Genomic DNA, 23,064 nt, shown 5'->3' with positions numbered 1-23,064 from the left:
TAATGTATTTATTATTTAATACAGTGTAGTACAAAGAAGTTGATTTGATGATCCAAGTTGTAGCTGCATATCACAACATGTGAACCTACAAAAAGGAGACTGTTGCTTTTAACTGTTTCTGCTTCCTGGCTATTGTTCTGTCCTTCCTCAAGCTCCTATTTAAAATTATTTATAGGAAAGAAAACCAGTTTTGTTTTTAATGTTGTAGAAGAAAACCTTTTAGGACATGTGGGATTTCATTCTAGTGTTAGGATATATAATTATTAAATATATTAATTATATGTATATGACAATGCAAACTTCAGAAATATCACTCCTGCTGCTTTCAAGTTGAATTAGTGAGAGTAATAGTGTGTTACTCTGTGTCTTGTTTGCCTCCTCAGTTTCCAATTGGTGTTTTACAAAACAGACTGAGTAAGTCCAGCCGGGATGATCAGGGCTCTGGATTACTCAGCCTGTGAGGAGAAGCTGAGGGAAGTTTGGAAAAGAGAGAGGCTTTGAGGGAACCTAGTAGAAATCTTTGAACACCTGCAAAGACATAAATGACAGGATGAAACCAGATTCTTCAGAGGAGTGTGGCAGAAAGATTGGAGGCAGGAGGCATAAAATGAAACAGGAGAGGCTCAATTTGGATACAGGAGAAATTTTTTCGCCAGAAGACAGTGAAGCAGATTGGCTGTAGAGGTCATGCTGTCAACATGTTTGGAGGTTTTCAGGACCCAACTGTCTAAAGCCATGAACAATGGTTTGATACCATAGCTAGCAGTAGTTTGGTGTTGAGATGGTGTTGAGTCATGGTGTCCCTTCCAGTCTGAAATACAAGGTTATTTCTCAACTGTTTTAAAGCAGGTTTTAAAGTTTGAACAACATTCAATAATTTGATTTTAGTTTTTTGAGAAGAATATTTCTTATTGTCTTCAGGTTTGTATTGGATGTTATGGACCAGCAGTTTTTAGTTCTTTATAGTTCTAAATGAAATGTAGGTATGACCTGAGTTTTATTTCTTCAAATATTGTGAAATACTGTAGTTACACAGCACAGGTAACTGGTCTGCTCCCACGCAGTTTTACAGAGTATCTATCATGTGTTAGGTCAGTGATGAGGAAATCTGTCTTAAAGGTTTGAGAGACCTTGCCCGCGTCTTTCAATTTTCTTGTTAATAGTGGGAAGAAATAATGACTGTAAGACATTTACCTCAAGATAATGATTTCCTGCTAAAGCATAAAGTATACATGTTCAAACAGAGATTATTTCCCCTGTAAGAACTCTGATTATTGATGCTTTTGCTACTTCACGACCTCTTTCTGGGTCGATTACAGAATTAATTGGCTAAAGGAAGAATGCAAAAAGACAGAATTTTGACTTCAGTATTAAAATCTATTCTCTATTCCCCATGGTTGCAGTGTCAGGTGCCTTTAGGAGAATTAGTCATATAATAGCTGTATTTGTAAAATAAGACAGGATTTTTTAAAGCTGTTCTTTGAAATTGTCAAATAGCTCTTGGTTTAAAAATGTAAAACAAGAATTCAAATTGATTCACTAGCATCTCAAAAGCCTAAGGACTAGCTATAAATATTTTCATTAGGTTTTTGCTGAAACATGGTTCCTTCTTTGGTTTTAAGTAATGGTGATAAAACTTTGTCAGAAGTTTTTGCTGCAGCTCTGTGGAGCAGTATAGTGTAGCACAGGGCATCTGAACAGTTTAGGTTCTGTATTTCTGTGTACTTGACCTATATTGGCTATGCAGGAAAGTAAGTTCAAGAATTTCAAGTTCTTTTTCTCTTTTCAGGTGTCTTGGGTTGCCCACGGACCTGCCTTCATGCTATTTTGAACATACTGGAGAAGGGTACTGAAACAAGGAGTGGGCCTACAGCAGTTCGGGAATCTCCCCATCTTGCAGAACTCTGTTATCAGGTATACAGCATGTTTTCTATTGGCATATACTAAAAGTATTCTCTAAATAAAATTGGCTACTCCTTGGTTGGTGAACACAGATGGTTGATGACTCTGATAATAGTTTCATTTTTAAAATTAGTATGTCAGGTTTCTGTGTATAGTGAACTCTTCCTATTTTACCTTCTTCTGTTTAAAAAAATATCTTGCGGCATCACAGAAATCAAAGGATCTGCACTCATATCAGAAACTTGGAATTAGGATATATGTGTAGAACTTAACCTAAATATTTTTGGTCAGACTCTAAGTCTGTTGTGACATGTGCCAATTTAATTTTTTTTTTTTTTTTAATTTTGGAAGTGTAGTATGATAGCAAATAACATAAAATTCCAACTAAGCCAGTGAAACTCTCTGCTTTATTCTGTAGCTGTGAGAGAATGTACATAGGTGTGGCTGAGAGGGTCAGGTGGGGGAGACAGCTGAGTTAGACAGATGTGTGAGGTAGCTGATGCTTGCACACTTGTATCATGTTGAAAATCCATGAGCTCTAGAAAGGGTTTGAAATGTTATTAAAAGCAAAAGGCAATTCTGTAGAAGCCGGGAAGATTTATTACATTTTCTGTCTTGGTGGACATGCAATGTGAACTGAACAAACAGGCTCATCTATTGTCCTGTTGTGAACAACCAGCCGTTGTGGTCATCCACATGCTGGTAGTCCTTTAAGATCATAATTCAACATCTGTTACAAATAACATGTTCAACTTTGAAGAAAGCTGATGGAAAATTTACTGTAAATACTGGTAATGTTGTTTGAGCTGTAGAAAAGTATTATGCTTTTGATTGGGTGGTTGGTTTGTTTTAAAATAAATTCCATACATTGATATCTACTGTTTTTGATTGTCAGGTGATCTATCAGTTGTGTGCATGCTCTGACACTTCAGGTCCAACTATGAGATATCTGAGGACCAGTCAGGATTTCTTATTCACTCAGCTGCAGTACTTGCCATTTTCTATCAAAGGTAATTTTTATGCTATGATAAGATTGTGCATGCTTAAAATTCAATGCACTTTTTGACTCCTTAGGAGTGAAAGAAGAAACATAGGTAGCGGTATTAACTGAATTTATTGCAGGCTCTGCTAATTGTTTAATTCTGCAAAAATTGAACTCTCCCTACTTAAGAAGATTAGATTTTTAGTGCTGAACTTTTGGAAAAGAATGTTAGCTTTGGAGTGCAGTAAGTCTCCAGAACCACATCCTAATCTGTATTGCAGTTATCATTGTAGTTTTGTTAGATCATGCTACAGATAAAAAAATATTGAAAAGAGTATTATAAAGAACCAAGGGATTATAAGGCTGATGGTTGTAACCACCTATGTCACCCCTTTCTTTGAATAAAGTACTTTTAAGCTAGTAGGTATGTTTTATATTTCAAATCAATGTTTCTCAGGTGTCTTAAACTGAATAAATGTACTTTATCAGATGCTTGACCATCAGTCTTTTGTTCAATGACTGTAAACTTAGTATTGAAATACATATATCCAGCATGGATAAAGTGCTTTAGATGATTCTTATGTAACTTAGGAATCTAAACTTGATGAAGGTAGGAAGATTCTAGGAGATCCGTGTTCCAGTCTCACCGATTTTGATTAAAGCTGCAGTTCACTTGAGTAAATGCCTGGTTATTTTCACTGAAGTTGTAACTGACCCTATTGGCTCATGAAGCACTGCATTCTTCACAATGACTGTTCTAACAGTTGGTTGTGTCCAGTTTGGTTGTGTTTGTGTATGTGCTTGTTGCATCTATGTGTATGATTTGTTTTCAAAATAACCACATGTTCATTTATTGGCTTTTGTCGGATTTCTGTCTTTTTGTCTTGTAAACAGCTGGTAAGCAAATAATAACTAATGACATCCTCTAAAAGCTTTCTCAAGTTAAAAATGCTTTCCTTGGAGTAAGTAATGTTATTTATACTCAATTTTATATTTTTTGCCTTATCCCTTTCCAGAACATGAGATTTCAACACTCAACCAAATGTCTTGGCTGATGAAGACTGCAGCTATCGAAATGCGAGTGACGTCTCTGAACCGCCAGCGCTCCCACACCCAGAGGCTGCTGCATCTGCTGCTCGATGACATGCCTGTGAAACCATACCTGGGTAAGAGGAACTTATGGTGAGGCTAAATAGGCTGCAAAAAATGGAGAATGAGAGACTCCATTTGAATTCTTTTCTTCATAAGCTTGTGGCAGTTCATTTGTGGTATGGGAAGAGAGATGATGGTGGTTGTAGACTACAAAGTAAAAGAAATCAGGGCATCATTTTGTTCATTGCTGATAGAAAAAATAAAAACAATTTGTGAGGTAGAAATGGGAATATTAAAAAAAAATTAAACTTGTGGAATAATTTTTTTTGAACTGCTGTTCAGAATCATTACAAAATAAAGAAGGTGGAGGGTCTTCCATTGTAAACAGTTTAAGACAGTTTCTCAGTCTTAATGTCTGTCACAAGCTGTGAACCCTCTCTCGCAGAAGATAGTAGCTACACATCAATTTTGCTTTTAACATTATAACATCACAAAAGTGATATTTCATCCCAATGTGGTGTAAAATTCAATGTCAAATAAAAAGGCAAGGTTTCAGAGTTTTAGAACAGGGTAGAAGTAAATTAAGAAAAATAAAACCAGATGGCAATAAAACTCTACATGAAGAAGGTAGAATAAATGGAAGATACTTTAATAGGTTACTGCAGTATGGTGTTTTCCCTTACTTTTGTCAGCCTGAACACTCTTTTCGTGCTTGTGAGGATCTGAGTATGGGGAAACTGTGTTCAGATATGTTACTCATTTTATGGTGTCCATCCAGCTGCATTATTCATACTGAAGAGTGGGATGTCTATTTAGGCATTTCTAGTATTTTCTGACAGTATATAATAATTGGATAGCTTTTGTCAGGTAAGTATTTTTTAAATTTGATTAAGAGTTCAAGGGTATATTGTATTAGAAGACTCTAATGTGAAAGGTTTATCAGTTAATCATTGTGCTCTTTCACTATTAATAAAGTAGGTTATATTTTTCACTTAGATTTGTTTTTTTGTAATTTATTTAGTATGTTTTATTACCTTCAGCTGATGGTGAAGGAGGGATGGAAGATGAAAGTCGATCAGTCAGTGGATTTCTCCACTTTGACACTGCTTCCAAAGGTAACTGTTATGACTGTTGGTTATTTATCAGTAAAGTGTATCTGCTCCTGAACAGGCAGGAGGGCCACTTCCAGAATGGACGCTCCAGAAGAGAAAGTAATAGGTGTTCTGAACAGCAGCAGTACATGAAACAATTTTATTTAGTGTAGGGGGAAAAAAATAAAAGAACCTTGATACAGATGGTTGGAGTGAGTGAAAAACGCTGAACTTGAAAGGCACTTTGAAGATGTGTTTAGGTATCTGTACAAGGATGAAATGGGAGAGTGGCAGTCTATCAAATTTATTGCTAACAGTAGAAACAGTGAGACTGTTTCTAAGGCTGAACAAATTTGTATTTTCATGGCAAAGAATGTAAATCCCACATAAATAAATAAATTCAGATTCTTTATGGTTTCTCAGCAAAAGACTGCAGAGGTTATAATTGAAAACCAGCCTGGTTTCATTTAGGATAAAAAATTAGTCTTGTGTTTCTAAATATTGGATGTATAACAGGAGAACTCTACAATATAAGACATTTAAGAATTTAAAGCCTTAGAAAATGTTTTTAAACCTTTTACATAGATTGATAGCACTTTCTGTAGCTTTAAGGCTTTTTTTTGGAACTCTACACTTTAAGCTGAAGATTTAGATTTACATAGGTAAATTGTGCTCTTTTTGTTAATTTTTTGTTTCTCCTTGATAATTCTGAACACAATTTGAATTGATTTGCATTTCCAGTACGCAGAAAGATCTTAAATATCCTGGATTCAATTGACTTCAGTCAGGACATTCCAGAGCCTTTACAACTGGATTTTTTTGACCGGGCTCAGATTGAGCAAGTCATTACTAACTGTGAGCACAAGAATGCACGTGGACAAGTGGTCTGCAATGTCAAGGTTAGCATTGGTCTTTGTTTTGAAGTTGCATGTGCTATTTTGTAACTTAATAATAATAATAATAATAAAAAAAACCAACAGTGTGTTAATAATACTTTCAAACTTTCTTTTACATAGAAGGTGTATGTTTCAGATATGTATTTTTTTGGTTGCCAGTACGCAACTACCTAGCACTACATATGTGTACACAATTACATGTGCAATGTTGTTGTGTACTGTGGTAGTTCTTGGAGGCTTTACTTAGGATTGTATCACGTTGTGACAAGTACTTGACAAGTGTATTATAAATTGTCCTGAAGAATTTGTGACCCTAAAAAATGAGTAAAACTTGTTCGAATCCCAGTCCATCTGTTGCATCTGTCACTATGTAGCCATCTCCTAGATTCTTTTAGGAGGTACAAATACATTTCCTTTGTCACTTGTCCTAGTTTTGGCTCAAGTGCTGTTAGTTTTCTTCATGGTAGCTGGTATAGTATTGTGTTTTGGATTTAGGATGACAGTAATGTTCCCAACACTTTCATCCTTTAGTTGTTCCTTAGCAATATTTACTTAGTAAAGGACTTTTCAGCTTCTCACACCACCCACCAGTGAGTAGGCTGTGGGGGCACAGGAAGCTGGGAGGAGACACAGCCAGGACAGCTGACCCAAAACTTGCCAAAGGCCCATGCCATGTGATATCATGTTTAGTGTATCAACTAAGGGCAAAGCTGGCTGTGGCTGCTGCTCAGGAACTGGCTGGGCAGTGGTTGGCAGGTAGTGAGCAATTGCTTTTGTGCATCCCTTGTTTGTATTAGTTTAAATGTTGTATTATTCCCCCCTGCTTTCCTTTTGTGTTCTATTAAACTGTCTTTAACTCAACCCACAAATTTTACTTTCTTTTTCCCCCAGTTCTCTCCCCTACCCCACTGGGGCAGGGAGTGAATTGCTGTGTGGTGTTTATGTACCTGCCAGGTTAAACTGTTATAATCATTTAAGTTTCACTTTTAATTTCAGTACGTTCACAGAGTTCTGGTCGCAGAAGTCAATGCCCTTCAAGGAATGGCAGCAATAGGCCAGAGACCTTTACTTATGGAGGTAAATACAGAAAAAGTTAACTGTTGTTTGTTGTTGCTCTTGGTGGATTTCATACCCTGTTAGCAGTAAGCATTACTATAAAAGATTGTGGATTTGAGTCCTAACTTAGATTTAGTAACTCCTGAAGACAAAAACCACCATACTGATCAGACTAAGGTACTTCTTAGATACTGTTCTCTAAACAGCTGGCCTGTAGTCTGTTTTCTTTTTTTCTTTAACCTCTTCCCTCCTCCTTAGTGGTAACAATTGCAGCTCCTCACCCCACTGTACAGAAAACAGCTGATGTCAGGATTGGCTGGTAAACGTTCATCTTATGTCCAAGATCATTTTGCCTTTCTCTCACAGGGGATGCTGATTTATTTCTCCTTTTTTCCAGACAGATATAGTTTCAGTGAACTTGGAGATTAGTTATTTTCTGAGTTATCTGCCATCTTTTAAATTAAGAAATTGGTTAAAATGGATGCAAAGGATAAAGGGGAAGTTACTCAGACTAAATGGGAAAAAAAAGCACAAATAGTTTCTTCATAGTTGTTTTTGTTTTGATTTTAAAGTGCTAGAAAAAAAATTTCCTGGTTGATTTTTTTTCCTATGAGATTGAGACATTCATGATGTCTGCCCTGTGAAAAGCAGCTCAGAAATGGAATGGGCTACCTTGTTAAAGTAGTAATAACAGCTTGTTTTTAGTAAGCTGAAGACTTAACATTTTATTCTGAAGACTACTACTAATAGAAAAAATTGTCATCTTGAAGTCTGGCTTTGCCATGAATTTCTTTTAGCACGTTGTAACTGAGTCTCTTTTGGTGGGTTTTCAGGAGATCAACACTATCCTGCAGTACGTGGTGGAGCGCAACAAGCTGCTGCAATGCCTCCATGCCAAGAGGCATGCACTGGAGTCCTGGAGACAGCTGGTGGAAATCATACTCACTGCCTGCCCCCAGGATCTCATACAGGCTGAGGACAGGCAGCTGATTATCCGGGATCTCTTGCAGGATGTGCATGACAAGGTAATGCTCTGCTGGAAATCAGCCCACTCCTTGAACTTTGTTGCTGCATCTTTTTATGTGGAAGTGCTTCAATTTTGATTGTAATCCAACAAGATTTTACCTGTCTTTAGTATTCTTTTTAGTTTCTGATTGCTGCTGTGCTGATAGATGAGACACAAGTGATACTTTGTGTTCTTGCACAGCTACTGTTGAACTGTGAACCATGTATTGACAGATTTCAGAGGCATTTCAGTATTATCCAGCGTGATGGTATTCTGGAAAAGGTGTGTGAAAAAGAAGCACCCTGCTTTGATGAGAAACAAAGAAGAACTTATTGAAGGCTGAAGGCAAACTGCTGCATTTGCTAATTTACTGCGTTTAGATGACTCACTGCAAATCCTACTGCTGCTGCTTTGGAATAATTAAAGAGTAGAATGAAGCTTCATAGTAGAAAAACTAAAGATTTTACAGTTAAAAGGTCTTTTGGAAGTATGAGAGTTTGTCTTAAAAGTCTAGGTTTTTTACTGCTGAGTTATAGTAATAATTTTTGAGAGAGACTAGACAGTTACTACTGACCCATCCATTCTAAAGGGCAAAATTTAATGAAGAATTGTTGTATTTTTTAGTCTGCTGGGGCATTCTTATTTTTTTGCTTTATTATGAGAGTTATGTTGTTTGCAGTTCTGATTAATAGAGTTTTGTTTTGAGTAATATATATGAAAAAGTTGTATCTTTTCAAGGAAAAAGTAACCTTTTTGGGTTTTGTTTTTGTTGCTACCATTATTTTTTTCTGTAGGAATTACATAAAAATTGCCTATTTTTAGTGGAGTGCTGGTTTTGTTTTTTATTTGAACTGAATTAAAAAACAGGAAACAAGGAAGGCCTTCACTAGCTGAAGAAATTTCTTTCCTAAAATCTTTACAAAGAGGAAATTCCAGACTCTTAATTTTCTGTAACATCTTGGTGAAGACTTTTGTGAAGTGAAGGAAAAAAATCGTTACCGTCTATTGAAAATAATTGAACTACTGTTCAAAATCACTATATTGCTTAAAAGGAAAGCTCCTTCAGTATTAGTATTATTCAGTACCTTCCAAAAAACAGAGTGAACAAAAACAATACATGCAAACTTCTTGTTAGTGTTTTTCCACATTGTCTTAATGCTTCTTTGATGCTCAACCCTTTGGGTTTTTAAAGTAGTACCTTCACATTTTTAATGGTAATAAAATAGCTGTATAGCAAAGCAGATACCACTTATTCTTTCCCTAGCTTAGGTTTAAATATTTTACTAATAAAGCATCTCAAATGTCAACACATTTCTTCCCCTTCTGCCATCCAGATTTGATTATCAACCTGCCTGTGATTTATGTAAAAAATCCAGAAGACTAATGGTCTTCTCATTAAAGTATGTTCAACTCAGGTTTCTAAATCAGTTTCTGACATTACTGATTTTGATGTGTTTTAAATACTGTCATGTTAATGAAATCCTTATGTATACATAAATTAAAAAGCTGTGAGAGGCTAATTTAACTACTTTAATAACTCTTGAAATCAGACACTTTTAAACATTTTTTTTCTCTTTTGCCTTTTTTTTGTCTTTCTACTTCTGTATTAAGATCCTTGATGATGATGCAGCTCAGGAGTTGATGCCAGTGGTGGCTGGGGCTGTGTTCACCCTGACTGCCCACCTGAGCCAGTCTGTGAAAACGGAGCAGAAACAGCCACTTGCACTCTCCATGGCAGGACAGTCCCAGTATGCCTTGATGCTAGATGGTTCTTTTACCTCATCACCTGGCTCTGAGAGCATATCCATGGGTTTTGCTTCTGTTGGTGACTCCTCCCTCCACATCATCTTAAAAAAGCTGCTGGATTTCATTTTGAAAACAGGTGTGTTGGCTTCTGCAGGGCGTGTATGTGAATTCCAACTGCCAAGAGAAAAAAGATGGGCTGAGCTGCTTTCAGATACTGCAGTGAAGATTTTTCTTGCAGTCAGTTAGGTGGATCATACATCATTAGTATAAATGTAAGCGATGTTAATAACAAAAAAAAAAAATAGCAAACCCTTAAAAAAATGTGAACCACAAACAAAAGAGAACTATACAAATGACTATAAAGAGAATTTAATATTTTCATTCTTTTGGAACAGCATCAACTTGCTGAATTTACTCATAAATACAACTTTAATGCAAACAGTAGAACTTTCCCTAAATGAATCTGGTTTCTTTATTTCGTTCTGCCAGCGCTGCCATAGGAAGTTGAATTAAGTGCCAGAGGAGGATGGTGTTATGGAATTTACATTTGTTTGGTTTTAATTGTGAATGTTTCTTGTTAACAGGTGGTGGCTTCCAGAGAGTGAGGACGCACCTTTATGGATCACTGCTTTATTATTTGCAGATTGCCCAGAGACCAGATGAACCAGACACTTTAGAAGCAGGTATGGTCCAACTGTGTTTGGAGAAGAGCAAAAAAAAAAGTTGTTATTAAACCCTGGAGGGTCCAGTTTCTGCATGCTGAGTTGTCTTCTGGAAATAGATGGAAAACATCTTGCTCTTATAGCCTCTGAAATAAATTGCTTATGCCTTCACATACCATAGTGATCCTATTAAAAAAACCCCAAAACAAATCCCAAAGCAAAAAAAGCACAAAACACCAACCACACAAAAACCTCAAAATAAACCCCAAGGTTTGTTTATAATTTCATACCCTTTCTCTTCCTTTGTATGAAGATCCTCCTGGGGGGGAAACAAACACAAAAGCCTCACACACACCCACCACCATCCCCTCCCAAAAAAATTACAAAAAATAAGCCAATCAGAGTTGCTATTTATCCTTGAGTGCTTATGGTAAATATCACATTCTCTCTGTCAATGGCTAAAACACTTGAATTGTTAATGTTTCTAATAGTTATTCAGACAAGAATTGAGAAGGAATCATGGGGCTAGTTACCTGCATGCAGGCTTTTACTTGGCCTGGGTTTTGAGTTACAGTAGTAAAAGAAAAAAGACAAACTATGAACTTGTTATGACCCCTTTGAACTGTATGGCTGACTTTGGTTTCATTCTCTCCCATTTAAGTCACATTGTTAATTTAGCTCACACTGAATGCTTTGGCCCTAGTGAAAGTTCATAGAATCTTAGGATGGTTTGGGTTGGAAGGGACCTTTAAAATGACCTCATTTTAACCCCCCTACCATGGGCAAGGACACCAGACCAGGTTGCTCAAGCCTCATCCAACCTGGCCTTGAACACTTCCAGTTTTAGGCCTGTTAGTTTATCTATGTTACAAGGACTGAACATTTGAATTATTTTAAGCAGACTATTTACCAGAGTCATGTATCTATACAGGTCCACAATTTTGCTCTGGCTGGTCTGTGTGATATTCAAGGAAGGGTGGATTTGTAGAACATCTGCAGTTCATTAAAAAACCTTGACCATTGTTTGGGGCATTTCTATTGCAAGGCATAGAGAGAATGCCCTGAAGGATGTAGCTAAGTTAATGCTAAGATGCCTATCTTTGAATGTTTTCATTTTTTGTTTTATTTGCTTTTTACAGCTAAAAAAACTATGTGGGAACATTTGACGGCTCCTGAAGATATGTTTAGTAAATTGCAACGGGAAAACATGGCAACTATTGAGAGTTATGGGGCAGCTCTCATGGAGGTGGTCTGTCGTGATGCTTGTGATGGCCATGAGATAGGCCGGGTAAATGAATCTATTCTTTTAAAAGTACTGTTCTGTTTGTTTTAAAGAACATCATCTGTGCAGAGATGGGAAGTTTCATGAGGTAGAACTAGAACATTTCTATAGATACAGGATTGTTTCATGTTTCTGTCCTCCCACTCATCCTTCAAGCTGCTGAAAGTAGAGCCATACATGCATATTAATTTTTTTCTCAACGAGGCTATGTGTCCTATTGTTTAAAAATAAGGGTAGAAAGCTCTGCTGCAGTAGATGTAGGTAGGGACCCCTGTTAGAATTATTTGTTAGCATTTTTAAGTCATGGACTTAGCTTGGGAAGATGTGATTTCATGATGAAGTAATTTCTCCATCAGTAGATAGTAGCCAGTAGCTGAGAATTTCATCAGAAGGCAAACTAGTTTTAAATAGTAATTGCACTTGAGGCAATACTTCATTAAAATATTTTGCCTTAGTTATATGTTAACAGTATCTGTAATGTTTTTTAAAAGAATAGTAGAGAAAGGTAATTGGCTCATACTGTACTAGTATCAAGAAATCTTAAAATATTTTTTACATAAATGGTTGCAATTGTAATGAAGAAATGCATTCTGCTTATAAGAAACTGATACGAGAAACTGCTTAGCATTTCACATTTCTAGGTATTTATTAAAAATCTCATTGATCTTATAGGTTTAATTCTGTTTTGATTTGTTTGTTTTTCTTCCCTCATCCCAGATGCTGGCATTGGCTTTACTGGATCACATTGTTTCAGTAGACAAGCAGCAGCAGTGGCTGTTGTATCTCTCCAATAGTGGCTACCTGAAGGTGCTTGTGGATAGCCTGGCAGATGATGATCTGGCTCTTCAGAGCTTGCTCACACCTCAGCCCCCTTTGCTTAAGGCGCTGTACACCTATGAGTCCAAAATGGTAACAGTACTTGGGAAATTATTTTGTGTTACAGTGTTCTTTTTTTAATTTTACTTCTTAGGAAAAGTTGTTTGTCTACACTTTGCATTGATTGTACTCACAGATATTGTTAAGGAAGCTTTCCTGTCTGACCATTCAAGAGCACTCTGGCAGTCACACTTGTACCACCAGAGATTTTAACTGCTGGGACCAAAGCCCCTTTGTAGCGAGTGGCTCCAGTGACCGATGGGTGGCCCACAGTACCCTCACCACACTCACACACTCAGACCAGGTTTCTTTACTGGTCTGACCCCAGGTTTCCCAGGGCAGTCTCAGATGTCTGGATCCTTAAAATTATTTAATCATGGTGCAACAACGGAATAAGAGCCTGAGCTGGTGCCTCTGAGGAGGGACCTGAACAAAGGAACCCCTGGATTTTCGTACTCTCAAGAGTCTGTGTGAGTCAGTCTGGGGTCTTCAGCTGACTTCTTGTCTCCTGTCCTGTCTTTGAGTGTCCGGTCCTCTGGCTGGTGCCACACATCCCTCGTGCCCTTTGTTTTGCAAAGGGTGGGCAGTTCACAGGCTTTTGCTTGGGGCTCCTGCCATCCAGAGTTTAATCTGCAGTTGCACTGCAGCTGCACACTGAGCTACTTGCCCTGAAGGTATTTCTTAAGGATATTTTATTAAAATAATATATTTGAAATTATGCAAAAATGAAGTGAGAAAGTAGACATTTTAAGTCTCATTGTGCATCTCCAAAACTTGACCTTCTCTACTGTTGCGTAGGCATTCCTCACTCGAGTAGCCAAAAGTCAGCAGGGTGCGTTAGAGCTGCTGCGGTCTGGCGTGATTGTGCGGCTGGCACAGTGCCAGGTGTATGACATGCGGCCCGAAACAGACCATCAGGGGTAAGTGTTGCTTCCCTGGCTGCTGGTGAAACCATAACACAGTCTTCCTGGAAGCACATCACATCTGTTTATAGCCTCATGATTTCTGAGTAATGACTTGTGGGTTTATTCTTTGTGTGTATGCTTCTTAAACTTATCTGTTCAGCTTAAAGCTACCTTTCATTGAGAGGAAAATTTCAGATGGGGTATGAGGTTGTACTTGCATGCTAATTACTTAGACTACATAATTTTTCATTTGGTGTCTCAGATAAAAATGATTATTAATATTTAATATAAGTTATACTGTAGTGTTTGACAAACAGCTTAAACTGTAAACTTATTTTGGGGGCTTTGCAGTTTGTGCAGTGCAGAGTCTGTCTTCCATCATAAAGCATTGAGAGAGCAGTGAATTAAATGCTATTTCAGGAATTTTTTATGATGTGTTTAAAAAATATATTCACAGTTATATATTGCTTGGCAAGTTTCTTGATGTGTTGCCACATTAAGTCATTGTGAGGTGATTAAGAGAAGATCTCAGAGAAAGAAATTCCATATTTAGGGGAAATTACCTGGGTTGATTTCAAGCCTTGGTCCCCTTTTTAAACTCACAGTTCTTAATAACACAGTGAGAGTTCAAATGCTTTGGAAAAATTTAAGACTTGGACAAGGTATAATATTTGAAAGTTCCAATAAACATAAGATTGTATAAAACCTACAGGACATTTGTGGAGTACTGTATTTAACAGTTGCTTTAGAATTAAGTACAACTCTTCCTAAAATATTTGAGAATACCTAGTTTTGTGTATAAGTAAGCAGGTATTGTATTTCTGCAATAAAGTTATCTGGTTTAGTGTAGCATAATACAAAGTAATTTTCCTTGATTAAAGAAAATGTCTGGCAGCAGCTGTGTATCATAAATGTGTTGCTTTTCTGATATAAAGTCAGTTTAGGTCTAGACATCTTATTAAAATATGAATGGTTTTAGGTTCTTGAGTGATTGTAGGCTGAGGCTCTACCTCACTAGTGGACTTCACTCTTCTTGCACTCTTTATCTTTTTTTTTTTCTCTCCCTTCTTTTTATACTTCCTAAGAATGTATGGAATGAGAGATCCCCCAGTCTTCATTCCTGCTCCAGTGGAACGTTACCACCAGATTCTCCTTCCAGCTCTTCAGCTGTGCCAAGTGATCCTCACATCCAGCATGGCACAACACTTGCAAGCTGCAGGACAGGTAAGTTCTAAAACTTGCTTGAGTACCACTGGTATTGCTCATTCAAAGAAATTATGTGTGCCTTTGCTCTGATAAATTGTTATTTTTTTTTTTATCCCATCCTCATTGGTACATGAGGTCTTATAAAGTTCTTCAGAAGCATTGTTTCCTCTCTGCTTGCCATTAAATTTTGAGTCATTCATATTTTCTCTTTTTTTTCTTGTGGTGCAGGTTCTGCAGTTCCTCATTTCCCATTCAGATACTATCCAGGCAATCCTGAGGTGTCAAGATGTGAGTGCTGGATCTCTCCAGGAGCTGGCCTCCCTGACAGGAATAATCAGCAAGGCAGCATTGCCTGGTAAGAACTGCTGTTTTGAAGTCTCAACCCCATTTGCACGAATCTCAGGCTTTGTTTTCTGTAAAGAAACAGTAAGACAGAAGAGAATATGCATGACAATACAGATTTTTATTTTTTTTTACATGTAGAGCTCTGAGAAAAATAAAGAAATGTTAAATATTTTTTCTTGAAGTAAATATGCAGTAGACAAAGTGCTCTTAGCCATACATATCTGACTTCCCATTTTCTTTTCATCATGCTACCTCACACTAAGTACTTTTTGTCACAAATAGAAGTGCTCAAAGTATCTGTGGTATCTTCAAAAACCAATTTTTATTCAATAAGCTCTGTAACTGAGGAAATTAAGATAGAAAATTGTTTGTATACCTATTTTTAAAATGTCTTCTCTGTTTTTATTTGTTTAAAATATAAAGTGTCCTGGGGGAAAGCACTGCAGATTAGCATACTGCCATTTTTCTTGGGTGACTTACCTTCACAAAGGGCTAATAATGATTGTGATGGATATAGTGGTTTCTTCTGCATGTTTACCAGTTCAAAATAACTTCTCTATTTTGATTCAATGATTTTCTTTGTTCAGGAGAGATGTCTGACTACTGTAGAAAGGAGTGCACAGTTGTAGCCCAGGTGCTTCTTTGCTTACAGTACACAGAACTTTGCACAACAGCTGTGATTTCCATGCCAGCCTCCCTTCCTCCTTGCCCCCATTTGATTACTTACCAGGACAGTAAGCCACGTGTTCTCATGCATCTCCTGATAGCTGCATTCGTATCTGAATGTTTTGCTCAAAAAATATGCAATGTACAAGTTGAATGTTTGGCTGAAATATTCCTGATCAATGCTTGTATTTAAATGTATATCATGCACAAATCTGTTAAAAAAACCCCAAACAAAGTTACTTAATGGCTGTATCTTTCCTCAGGAGTGCTGACTGAGTTGGACATGGATGTTAATGAAGGGACACAGATGGAGCTACAAGGACACATAGGGCGATTTCAGGTAATAAAGTCATATATTTAACCCATGTCCTTTTAGAATTGCCTATCTAAATGTGTTTCTTTCTGTTTTTTTTACTTTGAATAGTAGCCATTGGGAAAAAGATGTTTTCCAGCATCAAGAAGAATGTGTGAGAGTTTTTTTTGTGGGCGTGGGATGGGGTTTTGATGGTTTGTTTTTTGGTGTCTCCCCACACTTCCCTGTGCAGTAGAAAAGATAACATTTAGCAACATTGGGGTTGCATCAGAGACTTTGTTTCCCTTCCTAGCTTAGGACTTATGTGAAGAGAAAAATTTGAAGCCAATACCAAAGCATGTGAAGTAAAGCAGAAACAGTCTGTTACCACTTTGGCCACAAGCATGTCTCCAGCTCAACAGTTTGGTGTATCAGACATGCTAGTGGTTCATTTATTTGCTACTGAATTAGTTTTTGGACTCTGCTTTTACTGGACTTTAGATTTTGTTTGTCTATATAGGTTAAGGTGTTTCAGGTGTGGGAATGGCTAAACTAAACTGTCATTGGTAATATTCTGTATAATGGCCTGCAAGAGACACAAGAAAAGTTGTGCATTTGTGAATTGCACTCATTTCTCATTGGCAGTGTTTTAGGGTGCCATTAATTTCTAAATTAAATCAAGGTAAGTTAAAACACTTAAAACTTAAATTTTGTTGACAAAGTGCTGAAAGTTTTATCTGCATTGCTTTCTTAATTCTGTTTTAAGGGACGTGTACCACTTAAGTGAAAAGAACTGTGCACTTCATTTGTTGAGATGGTAACTTAAATGTTCCTTTCTTATGGCAGCGCCAGTGCTTAGGACTTCTGAGCCGGTTTGGAGGATCAGACAGGTTACGGCAGTTCAAGCTGCAAGATGATAACGCAGCAGGAGACAGAGTGAACAAGAGGGATGAAATTGAGTTGGCCATGCAACAGGTAAGAACACAAGATACAAGAAACTTCAGTCTCAACATTTTACCTGCTGTGTGGATTTATTTGGTTATCATAATTTCATATGATAGTGGGAAGGCTTTACACTGGTTTTAGTGTGGTATAGGAGTCCACATATAGGGATGTTCAGAATGAAAACTGTATAGAGGGTAATGGCTAACACTAACTTAAACCCAAAGGAGACTTAAAATTATCCAGAAATTTTAGCTAGCAGTTTTGGGAAAGAGGCAAAGTTGCAAGTCCTAGACTTGCAGTAGAAGAGAGTTTGTACCTGATGAGAAAATAGAATCATCACATTCTGGTGGGAAGAGAGGAGCACAGTATGGTTGTTTACTGACATTTGTCCATGTAAAATTTAATGCTTCAAAGCCTGTAGATACTGTAATTGACATGCTGTCTTTTTTTTCCCCTTTGTTGGCAGATCTGTGCCAACGTGATGGAATATTGTGAGTCACTGATGTTGCAAGGCGCCCCCAGTTTCCAGCACACTGTTTGTCTGTTTACTCCCAGCCTGTCAGAGTCAACCAACCGAGATGGGCCTCGGCAGGGTGAGATTTTTGACTTGCTGTTTTATGAGCCTGAACAGTGTGACATTTGGGCTACTAGAAAATAGTGAACCAGAGGCTGTAGTTTCACATACTGTGAAAGTCACTTTATGCCAATACTGTAGCTGCTCACTCTCTCATTCTGGAATCCATGCTTGTTCAACCTTGCCCTAAGCCAAATCTAATCCTAGTTAAAACAAATTGTTTTTTCATTCACAGCCTCAGAAATCTATGTCAGTAAAGAAACGTATGTATGTAAATAAATAGCACAATACAGGGGAAGGTCAAGATCAGATTTCAGCATCTGTGCTGGATTACATTATTTGAAACTAGGACCTCATTTATGACATGTAAGATGTGTTTTGATGCTGATTGGAACTCTATTACAACACATGGCAAGAGTTTACACTGTGTTATTATGCAGCTGAATGGCTAAAATACGTAAATAATAAGTCTCCTAGTTACATTTCACATTTTGTACTCACTACTGCACTGGGCTGACTGCCTTTTAGTACTGGAGTTAAAGAACTTTTTACCTAGGCTTAAATTTAGGTTACTTCTGACAGAAGTGCAAAATATACTTGCCAGTGCTTTCATGTGTAGGTTATTGACAGAGAGCATAACTTATTGATTTCTTGGGGGTTTATTAGTTTTGTTTTCTTATCTTCAACATCTTATCTAGATACACAAGTACCAGTGGTGCCATACTGGCACTTGCCTGGCCTGGGCATTATTGTTTACCTGCTGAAACAGAGCACTGGTGATTTCTTCAGTTACTATGACAGCCATCGTCAGAGTGTTAACAAACTGCAAAATGTGGAGCAACTGCCACCAGATGAAATAAAAGAGGTAATTGTTCTTCTGACTCTGTAGTTTCTGTATTGTAGTAACTTAAACACAGCTGTAACAAAGGCTCCAAAGCATCTTTGATAAGCAAGTAGTTCCACTTCTTGTGCATATTCTTTTCTGCTCTTGGTGAAGGGGGTCCATAGAATTAGTGATCTAAAACTTTAAAGAAAATATTTGTCTTAACTTTGTTAAAATTGTGACTTTCATTATAGTTGCTTGGAGATGGATTTCATTTTTCCATTTTTTGGTCAGCAAAATTATGCAAATTCAAAATAGAGAGCAAGGTTGTAAAGAAATAGTAGCTTAGAAGAAAGTTCTAGATATCAGTAAGTAATCTTATTTGCTTATTTCTCCTGATGGTCTGTAATTTGCTACTGTCTCTGTTTTTTCTCTTCCCATCACAGTTGTGTCAGTCAGTTATGCCAGCTGGGGTTGACAAGATTTCCACTTCCCAAAAATACGTATTGGCAAGGCGGCGCCTGGTGAAACTAATAAATAACCGAGCCAAGTTACTCTCCCTCTGTTCCTGTATCCTTCTAAAATTGAAATGACCCTCAAGGTGATGATCCAGAAAAGCAGAGAGATAGGAACAGGTTTTTTTTACCTAGATTTCTGACCACTTTGAACAAAAATTCTTTGCAAAAAGTAAAATTGAAATATTGCTCTACTACTGCCAGAATGTAAGGATTTTCAAGTTAGTAATTCTCATTTTGAAACCCAGGTAGGACTTTCTGCAATATTCCAATAAAGGAAATGTTACAGCCCAGCTCTTCAATTTTTGTGTCCAGACCCCATAAACATTCACACATGTCCAAGTGAAGTGGAAAAAATACTTTGAAAAATAATTTTGATGTGCCTGTCATAATAGGAGTTTGTAGTCTTTACAGCCAACCTTGCACAAACCTAAATCTCATAAACACCAGTAATTCTATGGAAATAACCAGTCATGCACAAAAGAATTGTTTTCAACAGATCAGAATTTTCCTTTACAGCCTCTCTTGGGAAAGCCTCCCTTGTGCTCTTGCACACTTCGCTGTTGTCACCTAAGATGTTCCTGCCATGCCCAGCTTTATAACCTCAGCTTTACTTTACTGTGTGCAGCTGAGGCACCTTTACAGACCACGTGAGCACTCCATACTTTGCTCTCCTCCTGAGGGCTGGATTGAGGCTCTGTAGGGTGACGAGGACAGTGAGTGTGAGCGATCCATCACTGGGCTGTGGCAGTACAGGAGGTGACAGGTGGTTGAGCTGATATCTTCAGCTGTTTCCAAGTATGCAAATATACTCATATGTGTTAAACATAATGTACAATCCAAAAACAACCACATTGGAGTCCTTCACTGAGATGTGTCTGCAGATATCATAGAAATCTGTCTCTTCATCCTTTGGCGCCATCTGGAACACTACCTACTGCACTGCACACCCACTGACTCCCAAGACCCGCTGCTGTCCTCCAGGATGTCCTTTAAGAAAGGAAGGCTGCAAGGTAAAATTTCACAAGCATCAAAACGCCTTTGAATACCTTCTTGTGATTAGCTTTAAAGCTGATTTCCTACTATTAATATCATGCCTTTTATATTTAATAAAAGAGATTTCGTTTGGATTTGTTCCACCTTTGCGTATTCCACCGGAGAACTGGCATTTCTGATATTGTTCACTCCCAGACTTCTGGGGTTGTGTATTACACATAGCCTCCAAAGAAAAGTAAAAGTAACTATTTTTTTTATTTCTGCTCTTCAAACTAACTGAAGTTCAGCTAATACAATCAGATAAGTGATCCAAAATTATAGGAAAATATTTCAATATAATGTAAGATGAAATTATGAAATAAAGTTAATATTGGTGGTTTTAAAAGTATGTTTAGAATTATAGCCACCATTAATTTCACCAGAGGATTTTAAGTTGATTGAATTTCATCTTTTTAAAAAAAAAAAGAAAATGGAAGGAAATCAGGGAGAGTGGATTTGCAGAAGAGTCTTTTGTTTAAAGTGCCATGTTGTGCGATCAGAATTATTTATTACTCACTGTTTATGTATTTTCTCTGAGTCATTTAAGTCAAAAAATTAGTGTAATCTCTAATGTATAAATTTACTTTTGGATCAAACTGGAACACTGTTTTAAATTTTTTATATGACTTGATACAGAGATAGTGTGGAGCAGTCAACACAATTTTAAGATCTTGTTTTCTATTGCCAGATTCCTTTGGTTCAGAGCCAAGCTTGGATTTCAGTAGTGGACTGAATCGAGTGAGCCAGCATGACATAGACCAGGTGAGATGTGACAGTCTGCTGCAGGGTACAGAAGGCTCCTGGCTACCCTGCAGCTATTAGAAGCAGTCTGACTGTTGTTTTCCCACTTCAGAACAACCTGCAGTAACACCAACAGCATAGAACTTAATTTAGGATTAGTGAAGCATTACAAAATTGTTTTGGAAAATATTGTGAAACAGGTGGCACTTTTGCTGCTGTGCACATATATTTGAATCTTAATATGAAAAGTTTAGTAAAAAATGAGCTATACTTATAAAATGATCATTCTTTTTCTCTTAGCAACCAGTCAAATGGTGGTTTTTAATAACAGCTTTCCAAAACCACCAGATATTCTTGAAAGACCTGCAATATGAGAGTTTCTCAATTTTCTGTGATCAAACTGTTCACTATGGATCAGCTTCAGCTAGGCTATAGAGAAATGAGATCAGAAGGGTAACAGGAACTGAGGAGGTTATGAAATGTGAATGGTAGAAAAGAAGTAATTTCACTTACACAGAAATAAAATAGTTTGTGTAAATTTGATGCAGAAGTGGCAGGAAAAAAGATATTAATAAATCTCACTGACATTTCAATGACTATGCAGAAAACAACTGTTCTTCAAAACGGCAGTCTCAAGTACCTTTATAAGATCTGGAACTGTAAGAAAAGTTGCTGTGTGTTTTGTGATGAAGCATGTGTCATTTATTTTGTTTGTTCAAAAGTCAAGTGTACAGTATCATCTTGGTAAAATATTCAAAATGTAGTTAATTCAGTGACTCTTTACATAGGCATTAATGGAAAAATGTCGGTGTACACAGACTCTCTGAAGAGTCCCTAAAGGACTAGGAAAATTTTAATTGTAAGATGTGTTTGTATGACTCTAAGTGAAGAAGCTGAATTATAACCGATAATTCCTAAACAGAATAAGGAGTACTTAATAGAGAAGTCAGAAAAACCCATTCTTTGGAAAGCAGGTCAGAGAATAAATCATAGTGAAGGGGTTGACAGGCAGTGGATGATAAGCTGGCATTTCAGGAAGAAATGATTTTGTATTGATGACTGCATCAAATCTCTGTTTCTCAGCTCCAGATTGAAGCCACCAACAGCTTTGGTGAATCTCTGCAGAAGAAGCTCCTGGACATTGAAGGTTTATATTCCAAGATTCGCTCGCGGTACACCTTCATTCAAGCTCTCGTTAGACGTATCCGTGGTCTCCTAAGGATATCGAGGACCTAAAAGACTCTTGGTAGAGGCTGCTTGCCCAGTGAAGCTGGGTACTAGGGCAGGCCTTCTGGATCATTGCGTTTTATAGATCAGACATTTTCTAAATACTGCCAAAATTATTTTGTTACTTTTTTTTATCCCTGTGGATGAGTTTATGTATTCTTTCCTACTGCTCCCAACTTGACGTAAAAAATAAAGGATTGTTTTTGACTGAGTTATGAATAATGTAAAATTTCAAGCAAGAAAGAATTCTAATGGAGAGTCTCGAGGAAACAGGAAGTTCTGCAGCTGTGATACTACATTTGTTGATGCTTTCAGAGAAAATGAAAACATCTTTGTGTTGTTCCTGCTTCACACAGAGGTTTAATGAAACCATAGAGTTCATGTGTCATCACTTGCAGACTGATTACTGTGGTGTGGATTTTATATTCATTTTGCATTGTGAACTGCTAATTTCTTCTCCCTCATCCTGCCTTTTATTCAGCTGGAAGAAGTACAAGCTACTTCTCTTTGAACAAGTTTAAATGAGAAAGGTGATAAAAGTCATGGAAGGTAACTGCTATAGGTTTGGTTCTTGTGGCTGGGGGAATAAAGGTTTCTCTGCTTTTCTTGCTGGAACACAAGTATAAGGACAGAATGAAGTGCATGGGGAGGAAGCCAGTATTGTGAATGGTAGGTTGGTTCTATAGTTAGATTGTTCTCCTATGAGACTTTCATATATCCCTGTGTCTTCTGTAAAAAAGCTATTAAAAAAGTGGCATCATTGATTATTGACATGAGATCTGTTGCACTTCTCCCGTAACTCGGTCTGAGCTTATGGCCGAGTTCATGTGTGCCTTGTACATTATGTTTCCTCTGAGTTCTCATTATGTAATAGTTCACATTTTTTATGATTTCATATTTACTTACCTGCGCAACCTAATTACATGGATGATATAAATTTTATGCAGATATGATGACAGTGCTGCTGTCAGGTGAGCCTGTTAGCTAATCCATAGGAACAGCTTGGTATCAGTGTTTTACTCAGGTGGACTTTGTTCACTTCCAGCAGGGAATGTTTCTTTTTTCTCCCCCAGTCGGAGAGAACCGATCCCTAATCCAAGAAGCGTGCTGGCTCCGAGGGCTCCCCGCCCTTTGGCAAGCAGGCCGTGGTTCCGAGCTGTCGGTTGTGTGGCCGAGGGTCCCGTGTGCTTGTGTGGCCG

The 23,064-nt window shown here is 37.5% G+C and overlaps 1 protein-coding gene across 1 annotated transcript in view; it reads left to right on the top strand.

Annotated features, from left to right (window-relative positions):
- NUP205 (nucleoporin 205) overlaps positions 1 to 22,641 on the top strand; it is a 45,565-nt gene extending 22,924 nt beyond the window's left edge. Inside the window, exons 22-43 of the mRNA XM_050969706.1 lie at positions 1,790 to 1,914; positions 2,798 to 2,912; positions 3,901 to 4,050; positions 5,017 to 5,091; positions 5,809 to 5,966; positions 6,960 to 7,040; positions 7,853 to 8,044; positions 9,637 to 9,907; positions 10,356 to 10,454; positions 11,573 to 11,721; positions 12,433 to 12,624; positions 13,390 to 13,511; positions 14,582 to 14,720; positions 14,931 to 15,057; positions 15,977 to 16,053; positions 16,852 to 16,980; positions 17,417 to 17,543; positions 18,223 to 18,389; positions 18,794 to 18,917; positions 19,747 to 19,875; positions 20,586 to 20,659; positions 21,722 to 22,641. Coding sequence (XP_050825663.1) covers positions 1,790 to 1,914; positions 2,798 to 2,912; positions 3,901 to 4,050; positions 5,017 to 5,091; positions 5,809 to 5,966; positions 6,960 to 7,040; positions 7,853 to 8,044; positions 9,637 to 9,907; positions 10,356 to 10,454; positions 11,573 to 11,721; positions 12,433 to 12,624; positions 13,390 to 13,511; positions 14,582 to 14,720; positions 14,931 to 15,057; positions 15,977 to 16,053; positions 16,852 to 16,980; positions 17,417 to 17,543; positions 18,223 to 18,389; positions 18,794 to 18,917; positions 19,747 to 19,875; positions 20,586 to 20,659; positions 21,722 to 21,874 — 2,975 coding nt within the window. The 3' untranslated portion in view covers positions 21,875 to 22,641. The remainder of the gene's footprint in view (positions 1 to 1,789; positions 1,915 to 2,797; positions 2,913 to 3,900; positions 4,051 to 5,016; positions 5,092 to 5,808; positions 5,967 to 6,959; positions 7,041 to 7,852; positions 8,045 to 9,636; positions 9,908 to 10,355; positions 10,455 to 11,572; positions 11,722 to 12,432; positions 12,625 to 13,389; positions 13,512 to 14,581; positions 14,721 to 14,930; positions 15,058 to 15,976; positions 16,054 to 16,851; positions 16,981 to 17,416; positions 17,544 to 18,222; positions 18,390 to 18,793; positions 18,918 to 19,746; positions 19,876 to 20,585; positions 20,660 to 21,721) is intronic.
- Positions 22,642 to 23,064: the final 423 nt, after the last annotated feature.

Source organism: Serinus canaria, chromosome 1A, assembly GCF_022539315.1.
Source record: "Serinus canaria isolate serCan28SL12 chromosome 1A, serCan2020, whole genome shotgun sequence".
Taxonomy (NCBI): domain Eukaryota; kingdom Metazoa; phylum Chordata; class Aves; order Passeriformes; family Fringillidae; genus Serinus; species Serinus canaria.
This window is presented reverse-complemented; position numbering and strand designations above follow the sequence as displayed.